General features: G+C 49.2%; 1 protein-coding gene and 1 long non-coding RNA gene across 6 annotated transcripts in view; both read left to right on the top strand.

Annotated features, from left to right (window-relative positions):
- The window catches only part of APLP2 (amyloid beta precursor like protein 2), a 47,642-nt gene extending 35,411 nt beyond the window's left edge, over window positions 1-12,231 (top strand). For 2 of the 5 annotated variants that reach the window (XM_037409704.1, XM_037409708.1), the window contains 10 exons: window positions 14-88; window positions 1,287-1,445; window positions 1,866-1,994; window positions 3,880-3,979; window positions 4,539-4,709; window positions 5,322-5,357; window positions 8,237-8,319; window positions 9,145-9,219; window positions 9,675-9,830; window positions 10,622-12,231. In XM_037409704.1, the coding sequence (XP_037265601.1) occupies window positions 14-88; window positions 1,287-1,445; window positions 1,866-1,994; window positions 3,880-3,979; window positions 4,539-4,709; window positions 5,322-5,357; window positions 8,237-8,319; window positions 9,145-9,219; window positions 9,675-9,830; window positions 10,622-10,723 (1,086 nt within the window). In that variant the 3' untranslated portion in view covers window positions 10,724-12,231. The remainder of the gene's footprint in view (window positions 1-13; window positions 89-1,286; window positions 1,446-1,865; window positions 1,995-3,879; window positions 3,980-4,538; window positions 4,710-5,321; window positions 5,358-8,236; window positions 8,320-9,144; window positions 9,220-9,674; window positions 9,831-10,621) is intronic. The other 3 variants (XM_037409705.1, XM_037409707.1, XM_037409706.1) reach the window with 3 other exon arrangements.
- A 1,032-nt stretch (window positions 12,232-13,263) lies between these two features.
- Window positions 13,264-18,935, top strand: LOC119158145. The gene is made up of 2 exons (XR_005107774.1): window positions 13,264-16,048; window positions 16,141-18,935. It is a non-coding gene; the product is annotated as an uncharacterized LOC119158145 (long non-coding RNA).
- The last annotated feature ends 786 nt before the right edge of the window (window positions 18,936-19,721 follow it).

Genomic DNA, 19,721 nt, shown 5'->3' on the forward strand with positions numbered 1-19,721 from the left:
TTTTCTTGTCCAGGTGAAAAAGGAATGGGAGGAAGCAGAACACCAAGCTGTAAATCTCCCCAAGGCAGAAAGGCAGACTCTCATTCAGGTACGAGTTGAAGGACCTAAAGAGGAAAGTTACTGGTGCTTGGCTGCCTTCTTCCCAGTAAACTAAATGAAAGATTGTAATATTCCAAGCCAAAAGATGACTGAGATGGAAGAACAGCTTTCCTGTTCTGTCAACAGCTGCCTTTTAGAGGAGATTTGATTCAAGTGCATGCTTTGTTCTTAAAGCTGGAGATGATCCGATACTGGGCCAGGTCCTTTCCTAAACCCAGTAGTAGGAAGAGATCTCACCCCTCAAGCATAGCGACAGCAGAGCCGAATGGTAACTTCAGACCTTTGGCCTGTTTTGCGCTAACCAGTGGCCTCGCAGCCCAGTTCAGATTGGCCCTGACTCTGGACACACAGTTCCTCTTTGGGCAGACGTTGGGAAAACCACTTAGACAGCAGATAAAACTGGTTTGCTGCCAAAATGCCAATCTTCTGCCTTATGAGGAGAGTTCAGTTAGACTGTGAAGTTAATCAGGGATATTCTCAGTATGGGATTGTTTAGGGGCAGGCTCTTCTGACAGAGACAACTATATGAAGGTCCCTCAAACCGATGCACAGCTAAGTGAATGACTCCAGCTTTTAAGCCTGGGTTGGATTTTGTCCTGGAACAGTTTTCTCTCTACGTTTTTCTAATGTAAGCCACTGTTTGGAAATATATGCGAGTCCAAAAGAGTTTGTCATGATCTCTGTTGAAACGTAATAACACTGAATGGTCTTCTCTGGTTCTCTTGGAGATGTAGGTTATGACCTTTCTAATAGAACGTACAGAGATTTGATACGAAGGCGCGCCAATGAAAGTCCCCTATGCAATACCTTGGTAAACTTCTGCAAATTCAGATTAGTGGCTCTGGGCTGAAGGGATCAATCCTCTTTCCATATTGCAGGGTTGAGCGGAAGAATTAATACTGTGTTGGTCTGGATCTCCTAACCCCAGCGTGATTTATCTGCCAGGCCATTTACCCTCTTCAGACCTTTAAAATGGCTTGTGAAGGGAGTTTGGAAGGCAAATTGTCGCTGTGGAATTTGCAAAGATAAAATCTGTGTCAACACTTCTCAGTGCCCTTCTCTCCTACTGTAAATGCCTAGGACATGCAGTGTGACAGGCTGCATTTGTTCTGAGGAGATATGTGAGTGAGAATAGGTGACCCTGATGCATACAGCGCATTTCATGCAGAGCACTTTCTTTGTTCTAGCACTTCCAGGCGATGGTGAAATCTCTGGAGAAAGAAGCAGCAAGTGAGAAGCAGCAGCTTGTGGAAACTCACCTGGCTCGTGTGGAAGCCATGCTGAATGATCGCCGTCGCATTGCTCTGGAGAACTACCTGGCTGCCCTCCAGGCTGACCCACCGCGGGTGGGTTTCTCTGCAAGGGATTTTTGCAACGGATTTTTACAGTAGGGTAGCTCTGGGCAGGGTGGAAGGTGGGAATGGCTCGTGAGAAGACTCCCTGTGACGTGCCAGGGCAGAAGCTGGGAATAGGTTCCCAGTAAAGCTTTCTCCATCACAGCAGTTTGAGCTGCAGACCTAGCAGTGGGTGTCCTAATTGACTCACTCTCTGCCTGCTTAAAAACACCCCTTCGCTTTGTTTAGCATTCATAAGGCACAGTGTTGTGAGTCAAACAAACTTAATTTAAAAAGAAGGTATCTAAGAGGTTAACGCAGCGATTGATCTGGCCAGTAACAAAGCAGGCTCACTTCTGAAGTGCTGAACTTCAGCTGTGAATTTTACTTGTTTCAAATGGACTTGAACTCTTCCCCTCTCAAACCCCGCAGCCTCACCGCATCCTGCAAGCTCTGAAGCGCTATGTTCGTGCTGAGAACAAGGACCGTCTGCACACCATTCGCCATTACCAGCATGTCCTGGCAGTTGACCCAGAAAAGGCTGCACAGATGAAATCTCAGGTATGTTTCTATCAAGGGAGGCATTGTTACCCAGTCCTGGCTGTCGGAGACTCTACAAGCCATGCATCGAGTCCTTGCACTCGTTTGCTGGGTGCCATAGCAACTTCTCGTACGTGCGCAGGGGTCTCCCGTTCTGTGTGCGTATTGCCTGTGACCAGATAACTGTCCGTACCATTCTCCTTGGTACTTAGCGTTAAAAATTGGAGCTCTGGTTTATACATGAGTCACTGTCGGTCAGAATGATGAGTCTAGAGGTTTAGAAGTAGTTTGGTATCATTTTCGTGTTTCCTTTTGTCCGACACCTGTGAAGTTATTTGCTGGGGATTCTGTGATCCTTGGATCGGACTTCCTCGCTTCTTCCAGGACCTCGTCTTCTGTATGTTCCTTGCATTAGGCTGGTTCTTCATGATGCCTCCGTTTCGGGTTTGTGGGAATTCTCTTGTGCCTCTACAGTTGCTGCCTTGTTTCCAAAGCGTAATACGTAACCTTTGCCAAGCACTTGATCATAATTGTTAGATCAACAATTAAAAAAAGAAATAGGCACCAAGAAAAAATGCTTTATTTCTTGGCTGTGTATAACCAGTAGATGGAAATACCATGATTTAAGAGTCAGACAGGGACTGGGGTCTGTTACAGTCGCCTCTGGTGAGGGTGCAGAGTAGTGCTGCAGTGATTTTCCAGAAGCAAACCTCATGCTTGGAAGTGCCTGGTCGCATGGGTTTCGTGGTGGTTCTGCGTGCTAGCAGTTGTACCTTCAACTCCTGTCTCTCTGCCAGTGCTTCTATGATTCTTGTTAAGCTGCGCATCCTCAGGAAGAGCCGTCACAGCTGTGGTGTTTACAAGCTGATGTCTGGCTTGCCGTGTGGAATATGTGATAGCATCTTCAGAGACGGCTTAGCATATCAAGCACAGTCTACCCTGACCCTTTGTTCTGATGCTGCCAAAGCCCAGGAGGGAGTGTGTGAACTGTATTCTTAAGCTAAAACCTAAACAGTCCTTAATTCATTCTGAAGGCTGCAGTGTCAACAAATTGACATGCGAGGGATGTGGGTGGTACAGTTCAATTTCCATTCCCTTTAGTTTTCAGATGCACTTCAAGCTCGTCAATCGATTCCTTTGATTGACAAGCTGCCACATGTAAAATTAAATTGCTTTCATCCGTGCTCTTAAAGGTCAGGTACACGTCAGGCTGTAAAACAGGTCCATTCAAACTCCTTAGCTTTTTTCAATATTTGGCCATCTGTGTAAATGTTTTTCTGGGTCTGCGTGATCCCTGATTATGCAGCACCCTCTTCAGGTCAGGCTTCACTTCACCGGTGAATTTAATCCGCTAGGGAAGGGCGATCTGAGGTTGCATCGAGTTTGAAATTATTTCTGAAGCAAAGGGAGAATGCTGTTGCCAGTGAGTGGGTGTAGTGGGTGTAAGACAAATGTAATGCCAGCCTCGCTCTGAAAGGCACCTTTGTTCCAAAACCAGAGTTGATAAATAACGGTGTTCCCTCCCTTTGCGTGTACCTTTTCTAGTAGTCAGGAATGATAATCTGTTTAATAAAGCACTTGCTTGTAGCTGCTGCAGGAAATGAATTACGACCGTATCTGGCAAATGGGAAATACCAGCTTCAGTGTTGCCCGTGGAGAGCTGGATACAGCACGAGTCAGCTGAATCCTCTCTCTCGCCCCCAGCCTTTCCCAAAATACTGAGAGCGCCATGTACAAATGGCCAGTTCCAGTGAAGCGCGATGTGTTGGAGAGCATCGGTCAGAGAACTGGACGAGGTGGACCCATGTCCCATTCTGTTGTCTATCACGGCAGATCCAGCAGGAGTAGACATTTTATTAAACGAGGGAAGTACTGGTAGCAGTCACACACTCTCGTACATTCGCAGGTGATGACACATCTCCATGTGATCGAGGAGCGGATGAATCAAAGCTTGTCTCTCCTCTACAAGGTGCCATATGTGGCTGAAGAAATCCAAGATGAGATTGGTGAGTGTCTCTGTGTGCCAGCTCCCGTGCCACCGTGTTGGAGCACAAGCTTTTATATCGAGTGAAGTGGGCTCCAAAGGGTTTGCTAGCTCCTTGGAGGGGATGTCCTCAACGACAAGTGCTTGGGTACAGCAGGGCAGATAGTCTTGGGGTTTTGCAATGTAGCCAGTTGAAGAGTTTGTTCTTAAGAACTTCCACTGTCCCTTTAAAAAAAGTCATCAATATTCTGAGTAGTGAAGCTGTCTCTCGGGGGGGGGGGGGGGTGTGTGAAAAAGATCCTTAAAAATAAGCAGATGCTTTCCCGCTTTATCGTTTAATCCCATCTTGCCAAAACCTCTTGCCACATCAAACCTCTTGGCCCTTATTTGTACCTATTTCTAGCCAACGCCTTTACTGAGAATTCGAGATGAGACTTCAGAGCATGCAAGATAAGATAACCTGGCAGCCCTGAGCAGTGTTCCCCTGCAGCCCTGCCTCAGCTAGGTTCAAGCCATCTGCCCCTTTCTGTCCCTGCCAGGCTTCATGCAGTTTGTGTAATATTTCCTCTTACTCCTTTCAGATGAGCTGCTTCAGGAGCAACGTGCAGATATGGATCAGTTCACATCCTCCATTTCTGAATCCCAGGTGGATGTCAGAGTGAGCTCTGAGGAGAGTGAAGAAATTCCCCTGGAGGGCAAACCTTTCCGTCCGTTCCAGGTGAAAACCTTCCCAGCCTTGCCTGAAAGTGAAGGTATGTGGAACTGAAAATAGGGTTCACCGGCTTTACACAACAGAGGCGCTTTTCTTTAGCCCGTAGGCTCAGCGCAGTGGAACGTAAAGCTCCGTCCCTTTGGGTGATCTAAGAGTAAAGCCATCACCCCAGCAGTATCCCTCAGTACGCTGGAAAGAGGTGGTGCAGCCGGTAATTTGCGCTGGGCTGCTGTCTTGACTTCCCCAATTCTTCTCTTTGCAAAATTGTTTTATCTCTTTCCATTTTACAGGGAGCGTTAAATTTTTGCTGTGTGGCTTGACTCTGGAATTAATTTTCAGTCTTTAACCAAAACGCTCTCATGTGAGATGTTAAGGCTTTGTGCTGTGACCTGCTGAAGGGATGCAGGAATTCTCTTTATTTTTTAAAAAATATATATCTATATTTTTTGGTATCATTGGGTGTTGACAGCTGGTGTGTGTGTGTGTGTGTGTATTAATTTTAAAAATGCTTGAACAGAGTCTGAGCTTAAAGAAAGCTGTAGACTAAAAGCTTTTCCCAGGGTCTGAGTCAGAAATCATGCGCAAGCCTTTTTTCCTTTCTCTCTTAATCTCCTTTCTCTGCTATTTTTGTTTTTGTTTTCCCTCCTGCTAGATCCTCAGCCGGATTTGTACCATCCAATGAAAAAAGGTTGGTTCTAAGCTGCTCCCTCACAGTGCTTTTGATCACTCTCCTACCTTCTCAGTGTGTTTGATAGCTTCATTTTAGTTTCACGCTCACCTTGATTTTCATTTCCCTGCTCTCATTTAGTTCAGTAACTTCTGATTTTGCTTGTTTAGACCTAGTGTTGAAGAAACGATCTAGTCTGAGCATCTAGTTGACTGTGTGTGTTCCTCCCTGATGGGCTGGCGTGGTGTCTGAGGGTGCACGGAGTAGCTTCGACCTCAAGAAATGGGGGCTGGCAGTCTGTCTGCAGCTGTGTGGTCCTTTGCATCTCTCCACGCGTACTCATGTTTGACGCTTCTCAAAATAAACCTCGCGGTGCTGATGGTGAATAGTCTAGAGGCTCTTCTGCCTGCTGTGGGATCTGTCCTCGCTGCCCTAAACTAGGAACGAGAGCACCGCAGCGGACGGGGGCTGTGTTGCCCGGCTAAATGTCCTCGCAGATTATTACGGAGTGTAGCTAGTCTGGGACAGATAAATTAGGAGATTTTGTGTTTGTGGTCTCCTCAGCATCACCTTTTCACACGTAGCATCACTCCGTACTAGCAAAGCCTGTGTGATTATCCAGTTCTCCTTTAGGTCATTATTAACTGTGCAGTAACTCAGTGCCTGGCTAAAAAGGGACTGCCTGGACTTTTAGAGCGACATGGAAATACTGGCATTAAATTAACTTCTTTGTTAATGATACGGTCTTAGATAAAAATTGGGCCTGGGTGACCTGCTACTGCAGATCCAGTTCCCAAAGTAGAAATGGAAGGCTAATTCTGGAAGTGAGAGAGCAGACCTGCGGAGCAAGTGCTATGGGTGCGGAGTAAAGCTGGCATTTTAATCTTGTGCCTTTGGTTCCAAACACATCGTGTGGAATCTCAAAGGAGAGCAGAGGATTTTGCTAATAACCATTTAATATGAACACAAATAGTTTTGTAACGTGGTGAAGACCGGATAGATTGAAACGATTCTCATTATTGGTGTTTCTCTGCTAATGCAAGTCACCTTCATCCCTCTTGTGGAAGAGCGTACAGCTAATTCAGCATACTGGCTGCTCTGGAAAGAATTGGGACAGCATTTAGTTTGATTTTGGTTTGGTTTTAATTGGACAACTACTTTGTTGGCTTACGGGCAGTAAATATAAACTGGTTCTCCCCTTTTGGCTAAATGGAAGAGTGGCTGGTGACTTGGAGACAAAGCTTATATCCTGCACTTGCTCCCTCCCTTCCCTTTTCCTTGAACTTCATGAGGGCTGCTAGGAAGTTCAGGAGGATTTTTTGTGTATGTGTGTAGTTTTTTTCCTCTGGGAAGTATATAAACTGAAGCGTGCCTTTGAGCTACGTAGAACTAGGTCTGTTATTTGGTACAGCACTCTGTGATAAGTAGCAAAGCTCAGTGCAGCAGCTGAACTCCCAGCCCTGGAGAGTATGCTACGTTAGCTCCTGAGAATCGAATAAAGCAGCCATAGGCCAAAAGCTGACACAGTAGTTCTCTAAAAACCATTTGTGGCTAGGCTCTCCAGAAAATCCCCATCATTGACTTTCACAATAACATGACCTGCTTCGGCAGCCGTGAGAAGTCAGACTGGCAGTCTTGGCCGTGCCTGGAATATGATTACTGTCTCCAAAGAACCGTACAGGAAAAGGGGATGCACTAAAACCCAAGATGCTTCTTTTGGGAGGAGCTGGAGTGAAACGTTAGTTTCCTTGGCATTTTCAGGCAGTAAAAGCTTGTCACTGTAAAAAAACTTGCCTTGGAGCCAGCTATAGCCTCTCCTTGCATCTCATCAAAGAACGTGCTGCCAATTTCAGCAGCCGTTGGCATATAATGTCTTAGGCAACCTGCAAGCTCAGCAGCTTGCGGAGAGGTGTGTGCAGTCACCGGCAAAGTGTTAAGCGCTGTAGTACTATTTCCCCCGCCTTGTGCTCCTCGTTGGAGAGACCCCGCTGTCAGTTTGGGGCTTTGCTGTCCTCCTGCTTTTGCGTTCGGGAGGCATAGGTGTTGTGAAGGGCGTTACGCTGTCCCTGCTGATAATGGAAAGCTGGCGTTCTCCTGACTGGCTCTGTTGTGTTAGGTCTGAGCATCTTGCATCAGACTCTTCTCTTATTGATCTGATCTATTTATAAACGCTTCAAATCAAAACGGTTTATGCAGAGCAGCCGCCTTCTGTGAATTGATATTCTTCTCTTGAGCCTATAGTAGTTTCAGCTTAGAGATGAGTGAGTGATGTGGTACAAAGGCGAGTGTAGTTCTTTGCTCCTCCCTTGCCCTGGGATTTATTGTTTCTGGGCTCGTGCCAGATACGGGACAGCAGCTCATTACAGAGCCACGCTGGGTGACCTTGAAATTCTCATTCCCGAGGCACTTGCTGATGCGCTTGCCGTGATGCTGACCGTGCGGCTGAAAGCGTTCCTCGTGTGCCGGCTCCCGGCAGGGAGGAGACGTGTGCTTCTGTCGTGGGGGTCACGCCGAGGTGCTGGTGACCCGGGGTGACATTTGCAGAGAGGAACTGTGCACTCACAATTTGCATTACACGTTGCCTTGGACCTTCTAACAGCAGCGCTTAACAGTATGGTATTTCTGGATTTACACTTCAGCCCGGTTTTGGTGAGTCTTGTCTGCTCCTCTCATTGCCACCTCATTTCCCCTCATTAACAGACCCCCCCCGCCCCCGATCACTTGTCGCTGTAGCGTAGCTTACGAGCTCCCCTTCTGACACAACAGCATGAAGACAGATTAATAACCAGCGGTCTGTGCGGTTAAACACGCTAGCCGTGGCAGCTCTACAAAGAGTAGTAACCCTTCCTAAACGTTGCTGAGGGCTGGCTGACGGTCCCTGCCTTGCTCTTTTGGTGCAGGTTCTGGCATGACGGAGTTGGATGGGCTGATTGGCGCAGAAGAAAAAGTGATTAACAGCAAGAACAAAGTGGATGAAAATGTGGTGAGCTCTCCACCTTTACGTTGTAAAGCAAAGCCCGCTGTGGACACTAATTAACAGCAGTGGCTTATTTCCGTGTCTCATTCCTGCTTACGGAATGTCGGTGTATTCATTATCCATATGGTGTGGGGGAGTCAGTTTTCTGACTGTTGTAGGCTCTTAATACTGATTAGCATCAGAAGGGTGGGAGGGTGAGGGAAGGAGGGAGAGCTAGATCTTCGGCGGCCTGAGCCGGAGAGCTGTCTGATTTAACAACTGCATTCCCAAGTGGAGACCCCTTTGATACACCTTTATTTTAGCAAGGTAGCTTGCCAGCTGAACACGGCGAGTGCTGGTGTGTTCCATCTGTCTCCCCACCTATTTTTTGTAGCCAGAAGGGCCTTGCCTTCTTCCGAAGGTGACCCAGCAGGTATTAGCTTTGCCTACAGTGTAAATAATTCACTAGGTTGTAGTGGCAGCCGCGTTGCCTCAGTTCCCTGGTGTTTTTTTTTAAAAAAAAAAGTGGACTTCTGAGAGTTTCCTTTCAAAACTGTTTTAAAGCCACAGGTTGGATCTTACATGCCAGAAATGCTGTGTCCAAGGCTAGGGCCTAGGGTGTCACTTGGGTCTTTAGTTCGAGGTAGGCTCAACATCCAAATGGTTGTGGTACTAACTCAGATGGCTTTCAAAGTCAGAGAACATCCCACGCTGTTGAGAGCAGGGGAGAGATGGTGGGTGGTTCTGAGCCTTTGCTAGCATTTGTTAAAGGTCTCCTGTCGTTCTTCGTATTCCTTCTCCCACCTGTTTTGTACGGCTCCTTTCATAAAACGCTTTTGTGACTGTTTTCAGGTAATTGATGAAACCCTTGATGTGAAGGAAATGATTTTCAATGCGGAGCGTGTTGGTGGGCTGGTGGACGAGCCGGTATGTATGTGGCTACTGAGTCTGGTGATCAGCAAAGTCCTAAAGCTGGCATTCGGTTTCCTGTCTGTTACTGAATTGGGGGGTTGGTGCCTTGACGCTGCTCTGGGAGGTCCTGGGGAGCACAAAGTGTCAGGGCCTCTCTGCATAAAGATGTAAACAGAAAACACACGTTAGATTCTACCCGCGCTCTTCCGTTGCAGAGGTGTTTTGCAGGATAGGAAAGCGGTGTGGGTCGGTGCCTGTCCAGAATGCCTAAGTAGGGAAAAGAATTTTGTGTTTGTTACCCTTTGGTGAAAGACTTGGAGGTGAAATACTTACGCTAAGTGTAATCAGTCGCGTCTCGATACCACAGATGGCTGAAGACCTTAGTGGTGGCCACCTTTTAGGTTTGCATTTCGCAGCGCATCTCCTGCATCGCTCTTCCTCTACCTGCTCCGTTGTTTTCTTCCCTCCAGGATAATGACAACTCGCTTCGCGATGACTTCAGTTTCAGCAGCAGCGCCCTTATTGGTCTGTTGGTGATTGCTGTTGCCATAGCTACTGTTATAGTCATCAGCTTGGTGATGCTGAGGAAGAGGCAGTATGGGACCATCAGCCATGGAATTGTGGAGGTGAGAAACAACTCCTGCTCCATAACAGAGGATGAAAATAGTCAGCATCGAATCACATGGTGTGTGTAGGGGGCGAAGATGGCAGTAGCTGCCAAGCCATCAGTGGCTCTGCTCCTAGCTAGGTGGGACTTAACTCTGCAGATGCTGCCATCTTCACTGCTTGTTTATTAGTATGCAGGCATCGATCATTGGCGTGACGTGCTGGGACCTGTCCCTTCACAGTTGTATTTGCTTATCACCAGGAATTCAGTTAGGCTTCCCTGTCTGGCTCAGGGCAGGATTTAGCAGAGAATGAGCTTTTCAGGCGGTATCCTTAGTGGGGGAGTCAGTCAGTCAATCTTCAGCAGTTTGTCCTGAGTAATATAACAACCGTTAAGGACCGTGCGGTCGGCTGAACGCTGAAGAGCGGTTCCTCCTTCTTCCTTGTGCTCCCAACACGCACATTTCTAATGATGACTCAATGGAGTCCAGAGAAAGCTGCTCTTCCCCTTTGCCCGACCGATGCGGGAAAGCAGAGCGAGCTCTGTCATGAGAGAAGCAGGTCCCAAATTTATAACGTTAGTGAACTTTAATTAGAGATTTGTGGAGAACGTCCCCAAAGAGGCAGGGGCGGGCAGGAGTTGTTAGCACCCAGGCAAGGAACTCTGTTAAGCAAACTATTTTTTGTGGCTTACCTTTTTTCCCCTGTTTACTCCTTGCCACGGTATCTGTCCAGCGTTTGTTGGCACTTGTTACTGTGAAACAAGGCCAGAGTACCTCCATTGACCAGTAACGGTCTGGTCTTTCTAAAGGTTGACCCAATGCTTACCCCAGAAGAGCGGCATCTGAGCAAGATGCAAAACCATGGCTACGAGAACCCCACTTACAAATACCTGGAGCAGATGCAGATATAGAAGAGATGAAGATACGACAGCCCTGACGGGGAAGAGGCGCAGGGCGGAGGGCCAAAGTGGTCCAGCGGTTTGGATCAACTACTGACCAACAGTTGCTTCGAGAGGACTTCATCTTACATTCAGAACTCCTGGATCATTAAGACTATAATTACTACTGTAGAGTTGCAATTTCCATTCTTTTAAATGGGTGAAGAAATGATAATATAACAATATGATATATAAATCTCCTTAAATGGGAAAAATGGATCTATTGCAGATATTTGACTGAGATGTAGGTTTGTTTTTTTTTAAATAATCTGAAAAATACCAGTTCCGTTGTACTGTTGTCTGATACAAGCTCTATATATATAAAATGGGAAATGTTGATTTTTATTTCTGATAGACCACCTGTATATTGAGGGTCATTTGTACCAGCCCACCTTGTAAAAAGGAGACAGTTGTGGCTCTTCAGTCATTTTGGCTTTTATATATAAAGCAGTATTCTTTTTTTCCTTTTTTTCTTTTTTCTTTTTTTTTTTTTTTTTTTTTTTAATTAAGTGAATTTCGCTGGGAGTTGCAAAGAGATTAATTTAGGGATAGGATCTGTGACAGCATAAGCAAGGAAGCAATTGGGAATGGTAACTAACAAAAGTCCTTATAATGAGAAAAAAAAAAAGAAAAAGAGAAAAAAAAAAAAAAAAAAAAAAGAAAAAAACCCATCCTCATATGCCAATGGTGTGCACCCTGCTGCTTAGCAGTTTGGGCTCTAGGAATCAAGACTCCCTGGAGGCAAGGAGTTAAAAGGCTTCTAGCATCTCTGTTTATAGTTATTCTAGTGGAATGTTAGAACATGGTTTGTGCATACTGGGGTCTGCACATTCCCCTTCCAGATTCAGTTCTGCTCTAGAGTTGGAAATTCCTGGTATTGAATTTAAATCTTCTGTTCTGAACCGGTTTCCTTCAGTACTCACCTGGCATTAACAGCCCCCTCTTGCTACTACTACTTTCTAATTTTCCCCAGCTCTCCTGCCTCACCAACGTGGTAAGTAGTTGAGAGGCAGATTTTTGAGCCTTTGCATCTCTTTTTCGGTGATGTAGGGCCACAGGCACGGCTTTGGGTGGTTGCCCAGAAATGACAAATCACTGCAATAATCAGTACCTCGGTGGCTGGTGAGCGCGGAGCTCGCTTGAACTGGGGAGGGAAGAGAGGGATGAGTTGGGAAAGGGATACTGCCGGCTTTAAGGGAATTTGGATGCATAGGCCCCCCGGAAGAACAAAAGGGGTATTGTTCCACTCACCATCATGTCTTTGTAATGCTTGTATAGTTGGTGTTAATGCTCACGGCTTTTTTAAATCTGGAGGTTCTGGTAACCTGTGGTGTATTTTTTCTATTTTTCCTGTGACTTTATTTTTTTCTTCCCCCTTCCGTGTCTCTTCCCACTATGCACAGATTTACCTGCAAACTCCTTAGTGTGGTCTGTGGGGAATGTACAAAGTTTAAACACATCAATAAACACTTTAACTTCCAGAGCGTTTCTTCTCTTTATTCACGGCCTCGCTTCGTTTCTCACTCCTCCCGCCGTGTCCTTGCCAAACCTGCGGAGACCTTTTTGTCCACCTCTGCTTCGGCCAGAAGGAACGTGCTGGTGGTGAGAACACATAGCCGTCCCCGGAGGCTTTTGTGGTATTCCCAGATCCTGCTGACCTTTGCGGAGAAGAGGAGGCACGATGCTACGCCAGCGCCCGGGACTCCTTAGCTCTGTGCCCTCGCACACTGCAGCCCTTGGAGCGCAGGTCAGTTAGAGCTGTGGCTGCGGTTTGTCCTCTGCTGGTTTGTAGAAGACGCTGCCGATGGTTCTGCGGTGCTAAACGTGCCCGAACTGCTCCCTGGATGAAGGCGGCCGCTGGCACGGCTTCTGGGAGCGAGCGGAGCCAAAGCGCCGAGCTGTTCCTGCCGCTCCCGTCCACCTGCCCTTCCCAGCCGGCTGTAGGAACCGTTCCAGGCAGTGGGGAGGGGGATCTGGGGAGCACTGGTGGCTGCTGGTGGTGTGCTGGGGGGCCTGTGTTGCCTGCAGGCCTTAGAAACAGGGCAGAGGAAGGGGGGCTGTGGGAGATCTTGGAATTTGTAGATAAGAGGGCGTAGAAAAAGATGAGCCTCCAGCAGCGACACAGTTTCCGGCCACCCACAACTGGCAGCATTCAAGGAGCTGAGACGCTTCGAAGACCCGAAGAGCCTGGGGCAGTAATTGGCAAACTTGGGTTGGTGTTTGCTGTATCGCTTCTCTTGTTTTTGCTTTGCGAAGGGAAATGACTGTTCGGTTTAACTCTCTCTTGCAGAACACCTCTAACTGGCAGCCTGTGCAGCCCACAGCTGTCTCTGCTCCCGTATGTCATTCTGTTTCTCTTTTCCTTCTTTGAAGTGTGACCTTGAATGCACATTCCTCCTCGATCACGTCTCGGTGAAATGACCGAAGAGTCATCGCCGTTCGAACGCTGTTGTAGGAGGCCAGGAGACAGAACTGATCTTCCATCGCACTGACCGGAGCGGTTCCCGGTGGGTCTGGATGGAGAGGGGGGGAGGAGGGCGGAGGAACCGCGGGGGCTCGGCGGTTTTGAAGAGGAAACGATGGCGTGTCCCGTTTCTCCTTAAACATGGGCTCCTTGGTTCCGCTGGAACTTCCATGTTCTGGTTAAATTATTCAGACTCTGCAGGAAAGAACAGATGCTGCCCTAGAAAGTGCCGTCTGTTGCCTTGTCGTAACTGCTTGGGAAAGAGTTCTGATTTTAAACTGTAAAGTCAATTGAAATGATGGGGAAGCAGATCTTCAGTCCAAAGCTGGTTCTTGGACTGCACCCTCAGGTAGGGTGACCTGAAAGAGAAACAAATTAGAGGCTGTGGATTGAATTCCAGAATTGAATTTGGGTATTAGATTTTTTTTTTCCTTCGATTAAATTCTATTAGTCCTACAAAATAAATACGTCAGGCTGGGATCAAAGTCTATTAGCTACCTGCTTTGGCGCAGACCGCCAAGTGCTCGGGATCGATTCTTTATGATGGATTTTGACTGCAGCTTCTGAAAAGCGATGTTTTAGAAGTAGTCACTTGAAGATCGGTGCTAAGATGTGACCCAGATGTTACTGCTGCCGGCCGCACGGCAAGTAAGGGGCCGCTGTCCCAGCAGGGAGCCCGTCGGGGGGATGTGTCAAAGGTTTTATTGCGATAAGACACTTAAAAATGAGATGATCTGAAGCGTGGTGGAGTAGCTGGTTGGTGAAAGACTCACAGAGAGTGGTGGAGAGCTGCGTTTCGGAGAAAACTATGATTTAACAAACCAAGTAGTCCTCTCTGTTCCTTCTAAGAGGAGCAGCGTAACTCTCGGTGAAGGAAAAAGGAGGTTTGCAGGGATTTGGTAACCGGGAGCGCTGAGCGGAGGAGGGAGTGTTGGATCCCTCGGTCTCCTCCCTGTAAAGCTGCGTGTTGGTGCTGCTTCTCGGAGGGTGCAGCGGGGTAACGTGCGTTGAAACCCTTCTGTGCCCACCGCTGGGTGGATGCAATGTGGGTGGATTTCTTTTCCTAGCCTGGCTTGTCTTTCATGTGGAAAGCAACACCCGGAGGCATGTAGAGCGTGGTTTTGATCAAGAGGAGCCCGACTGAATGCGGTGATGCGGTGCCTTTCCCTGGGCTGCTCCATCGAAAGGTGACGTTAACCTGGGGGAGCGCATCAGACCTCCTCATCCTCAGACGTGGGGGGTTTAGCCCTGAGCGTCGCTGTTTCGGAGAGCAAGCCGCAGATCTCGAGGCTGGGTGTCCTGCGTCCTTCTGTCCGGCTCTAGTGCAGCTCCTGAATCGGGTGTCATTGCAAGGGGGGGTTCTTTGTGCGGGTCTCCAGAGCGGTTGCAGCTCGGTAGTCTGCATCGGTGCTTTGCTCGTGGCTCCGTTGGGATGACAGAGGCACAGCAAGGGCCGAAGTGTGATGAGCCAGAGAAGGATTGGTTTTATAGGACACAGTAGCAGGTAACTGGCAAGCAGAGTAATAAGAGTAAGGCAGGGCAGGGGAGGGCGAGCACGTGCTGATGTTAAGTACTTGGGGAAGTGGGAAAATCTCTCGGTCAAGCCTTTGAAAACACAGCAAGCTGCTGGAAATGAGCATTGATCTATATGCTGTAAGCAGGACAGCAAATGAAGTTGGTGTAATAATCCCGTCTGTGCTGGCTCTGGGTTGTGCTGCCTCTGTGGGGGGTTCTCGGCCGCTGTCAAAAGCTGTTCGTGCTCTGGGGTCTCGGTGGGACCCCGTGCAAATCACCTGGCTGCAATTCTTAGCCCGGGCTGGGAGCCTTGGGGAGCTGTAAGGCAGTGGGCTTCAAAGCTGGTTCTCCGGTGCAGGAATTGGGGCATCCTCAACCTGTGCCGGGCACCACTCCCCGGATTCGCCCGTGGATCCCAGCAGGCACCAGTAGCTTGGCTGCAGGTGGGGTGGGAGCTGCACTGAGCCAAGGCAGTAATGCATGCAGACTTGATTCTGCAGGAACGAGCACGTTAAAAACGTGAGGCTTTTGCTGTATGTACCGGTGACCCATGGGGAGCCTGTGCTTCGTTGCAGGAGCACTTAACCCCTGGCCTGTAGGCTCTCCGTGCGGGCTGCCGGGACGGTGTAAGGCAGGCTGGTTTATTTCAGGCTGGGACCTGGGGGAAGGGGGTCGTTCTCCCCAAAAGGTTGCTGTGGTGTATGTCGGTGGGAGTGGGTAAAGACCCTGCAATGGCAGAGGGAAGGGGAGGAGGTGATGGGGCATGGGCTGTGAAGCTTAATGTCCTCTTCCAAAAATTGCTGGCTCTAACTGGAACAGCTTGGGAATATTCCCGTTTTCCAGAGGCTTCCTCATCTTCCCTCCGTACAGCTTTGTGGAGCTGTGGGTCCTACAGCCTGGCTGTGTTTCCTGGGGGGAGGTGGGCGACTTAGCCAGTTTTCTGTTTGCCATGCCTTGGGCTTCCCTGGATGGTCCCTTTGATCTCTGGATGTGAGAGCAGAAGGGGCAGGGGGAGCCAGGCTGACCTCTGAATTTTCCTCCGAGCATCCTCTTAAGGCCCTGCGGTCTCCATGGCAACACGAGCTGGTCCAGATCCTTCCTCTGAGCCTGGGCTGGAGGCCGCTCCGGAGCCAGAAACCTCTCCAGGGCTGGCTGCCCGGGGCCGGGAGCCTCTCGCCTGCTTTCATGCCAGAGCACAGGTTCCCCTGGAAGGGACCCTCGGCCCCTCCACCTCCTCACCTGCCCCCTGCAAATGCTGGGGCCGGGGGGGAGCGTGCAGCCCCCTGGACTGCGCCTTTCCTCCGCCCGACTGCATCGCAGTAAGTGAAGCACCCGAGGCTTTGCACGCGTTTGCTTGCTGCTTTGCAGCTTCTGCTGACGCCGGCTGTGTGCGCGTTACTGTTCCTTCCAGGTGTCCGTGCGGGGGAAGCGGCAGAAGGATGTCATTTCCCCCTGTACCACGGAGGCCACCTCCGATGGGAAGCCTGGTGACTTCGGGACTGCAGCGTGCCACCGGTTTTATTGGGAGCAGCGGGGTTTCGTCCGTCCGAGGAAGCAGAAGGTGCTTTTACTGCCAGAAAGGACACTGGTCATCAGGAGGATGAAGGGTACTCAGCGCAGAAGCTGCAGTGACTCTAGCAATCTGCGCGTAGCTATAAAGGTGATGTGAGGTGTCTCCGGTGCCATAGCCTCGGGAAGGTCCCGTTGTGACCGTGCCCCACACTGCTGCGATGCCACCCGTTGCCTTGCAGGTGCGTTGGGCACTGCTGCTGCTTGGTGCTGCCCATGGCAGCGAACCCTGCGGGCTTGCTGGGGCTCTGCCGAGCGCTTTCTGCAGCGGGGGCTGAGTTCTGCATCCTCGGTTTCTGGGGAGGCGATGCCATGAGGGAGGCTGGGTGTCCTGCAGGAAGCGTTGCTCAGCCGACTAGCCGAGGTCCTGCGGGCTGCATGCCTTTCTCCTGGGAGAAACAAGCAGGAGTTAAATTATCTGGAAATTCTCTCCCTGTAAAACTTACTGCTGTAATGTCTAAGAGGCTGAGGGTGCTGCTCGCTCCGGACAGCTTAGGCGAGGGGTAAGGAAGGTGCAGTTGTGACCGAGTCGGATGGAATACCCCTTCTGGGTTGTATCGTAGCATATGTTCTTGCTACGATAAGGCAGCGGTTAAGGTAAGAGGTGCGTCCTCCTGCACGGTCTCTGAGATGAGGGGGTCTGCCTAGCAATGGCAGGCTCGAAATATAGGAAAAACCTGCTCTGTGGGATGGTGCCAGGATGGGTCGTTTGTTTGTTTGTAGAAAGCACAGCTGCTTCAGAGAAAATACCTGCAGGGAGAAAGCAGTGCAAAGACTTTCTGAGTGGAGGGAGGGAGGGACTGGTTCCCTCGCCTGCTCCCCGGGTGGCTGCTTTGTGTTGGTGTTCCCCGAGGAGGAGCGGGGAAGGGGACCCAGCACCCACCTACCGTTCTGGGAGCTGGGCTGGGTGCCCCCAGGACCTGCCTTTGAACAGGGAGCGAAGAGAGGCAGCCCTGCAAGCAACCCAGTCGAAAAGAGCCCTTACACGGTGGGCTTTTTCCGTTGCTGCTGGTGCGTGTTTGGGGAGGGGGCGTTGTTTTGCATGTTTCCCGGGGCCCCCGGTTTCTGCGGCGGAGGCTGGCACAGGAACAGAGCGGAGCCGATTCTCTCGGGGCTGGCACCGCACGATCAAATCCAAGGTGAGGAATAATTGTGTTCTCGGGGCTGGCAGTTTGGCAGGGAATAATCCTGCAGCTGGTGCAGGCTCATGGAGAAACGTAGGTTGGAAGGGACTTCTGGAGGGCATCTAGCCTGACTCCCGCCGCCTCTGGAGTCAGATCAGGTGCTGTGTGGTCGGCCAGAACGCTGCTTTTTCCGCAGCGGCTCTCCTTCCCCCGTCCCTGGGTTCTGGGGCACTAAAACCTGTGTGAATTATTATAGGAGGTTAGTAAAGTCTAAAGGTGAATTCCTACTCCTTCTTTAACAGCGGGCTGCAGGAAAATTGCGTCCTTTATTTCCTCCCCTGGGCAAATGTAGTTACTTCTGTGCAGCAGTTTTCTGGGGATACAGTCCTTGGGGTGCTCAACCCTATTTTTCTGCAGAGGGAAGGGTCCTGGGTGTTGCTTTTTAGTGTCTGTTCTTTTGATGTAATGGAGTAATCTGCTTTACAGCCTTTGAGATTTCGTCTTATCCTGGGAAGATGCAGACAAGACTTTTCAGCAGGCGTGAGGAAGGCAACGCTCCTCACACAGCATCTTTGGAGAGCGAGCGGCTCATTGCCACGTGAGCGCTGGAAGGGAAGGAGCCTGCAGGCAAAGCGATAGTCCAGCTGTTGTCTGCTGGGATGCATCTCTGGTAACTTGTGTTTTTTCTGAGCTGAAATGTGTTCTTGCTGCTTGTTGGTGACCCAAGCTTGGAGCGAGCCCTTGGAGCTCAGTGCAGGTGCTGTCCCAGGGCTCGTGCCCCCACGGTGGCATTTGGACCAAGCCCTTGGGTACCACTGTGGCTCTGCTGGGGCACAGATCCAAGCTCTTTAATGGAGTAAGTCCCTTTTGTACAGCTTACATGTATTTTGTGCCTTCCTCATAATCCTGGGAGGTTGTTTTTCTTCCTGCTGTCTCCTTGTTTTGAAGGGTGAATTCCAAGAGCATCCCCGAGGCTGCTGCTGCACCCTTCTTTTTTCAGGATGGCACGTCAAGAACTGGAAGCCACAGATGGGAAAAGTCCTTGCGTTTTATGTGTCAGGCCTATTTGCAAAATGACAGAGAACATTTGAATTTCCTATGGCCCCACATCACTTTTGGTGTCCAGTGGTGTGGTTTTTTCCTGTGCTGTCAGTTCCTATTTTTACAAGGGGCTTAGGACATGAGCTACGCCTGGAGATGATCAAGTGTTTTCTATTTCTATAGACTATATGTAGTCAGTAAGGGATGTAGGGCTGGACTGGGCCCATCGAGCACTTTACATTTGAGATGTCAGTCTTCTGGGCTGTTAGGGACCTGTGGCTGAGGGGCCACAGTCATTTGTTTTCCTTGTATAAACTCTAAGGGGGGGACTGCATCTCATCCACTTGGGATTTTTTCATTGTTAGGTGAGGGCTGCTGTGTTTGACTTAGACTGGGAGGAGGTGAGGGTGTCTGCCTCCATCTGCAGGGAGCTCTTTACCTGAACTGTACCCAATAAAAGATGATCACGCCACTGGTATCAGTCATCTTTTATTTTGAAGCATCTCCCCTTACACCTACTACCTGCTGACTCTCATGCCCCAGGGAAAGCATAGAGCACTTAGCCTTTATTTTGTGTTTTATGTTTTATTCTCTCTGTCAACACAAGAACAGCTGTGGAGTTCTCCTGGCTCGCTCTCTGCCCCCGGAGAGCTCACAGAACAGCTTCACCATCACGTTTATACATCCCATGCGGGCTCCAGCACTGCACTTAAGCCCGGTCCAAAATATAAATTAGTTGATTCATCTCCTGTAGGCTGTAATACATGAGCTCACTAAAGTCTCAAGCCCTCAGCTCAAGTGATAATTAATCAATCAGTTAATTAAGCAGATTGCTCCAGGAACTCAGCCATGATGTATGTTTCCAGACCTTTGTCTTTTTGCCACTTCAGTGTGAAGTTCACCTGTGCTTTGCTACAGCACAACATCTGCAAGCTTGAGCTCTACCCACACACACAAAAACTTAGTAACTGAAGAAAAGCCAAGCAAAACCAGCAGCAGCGCTCTTCCCCTTCTTCATCCGCTCCCCTCGGCAAGGCAGGTGCGCGACTTAGGCCAGCTCCTCTGTTGTGGTGTTGCTTCTTCCAAGGGCTTTTGTAACAGAAAGTTTGGATGCGGCATTAATTTAAAGCAGAACTACAGTGCTGTGGCAGCTCAAACTCCCAGCCCTATGTAGAACACTAAATTCAAAATACTGGTCTTAGATCATGCAAAGAAAAAAGACATGATAAAATCAGTGTCATTTTATTCTTAAAATCTC

The sequence above is a fragment of the Falco rusticolus genome, chromosome 16 (assembly GCF_015220075.1).
Source record: "Falco rusticolus isolate bFalRus1 chromosome 16, bFalRus1.pri, whole genome shotgun sequence".
Taxonomy (NCBI): domain Eukaryota; kingdom Metazoa; phylum Chordata; class Aves; order Falconiformes; family Falconidae; genus Falco; species Falco rusticolus.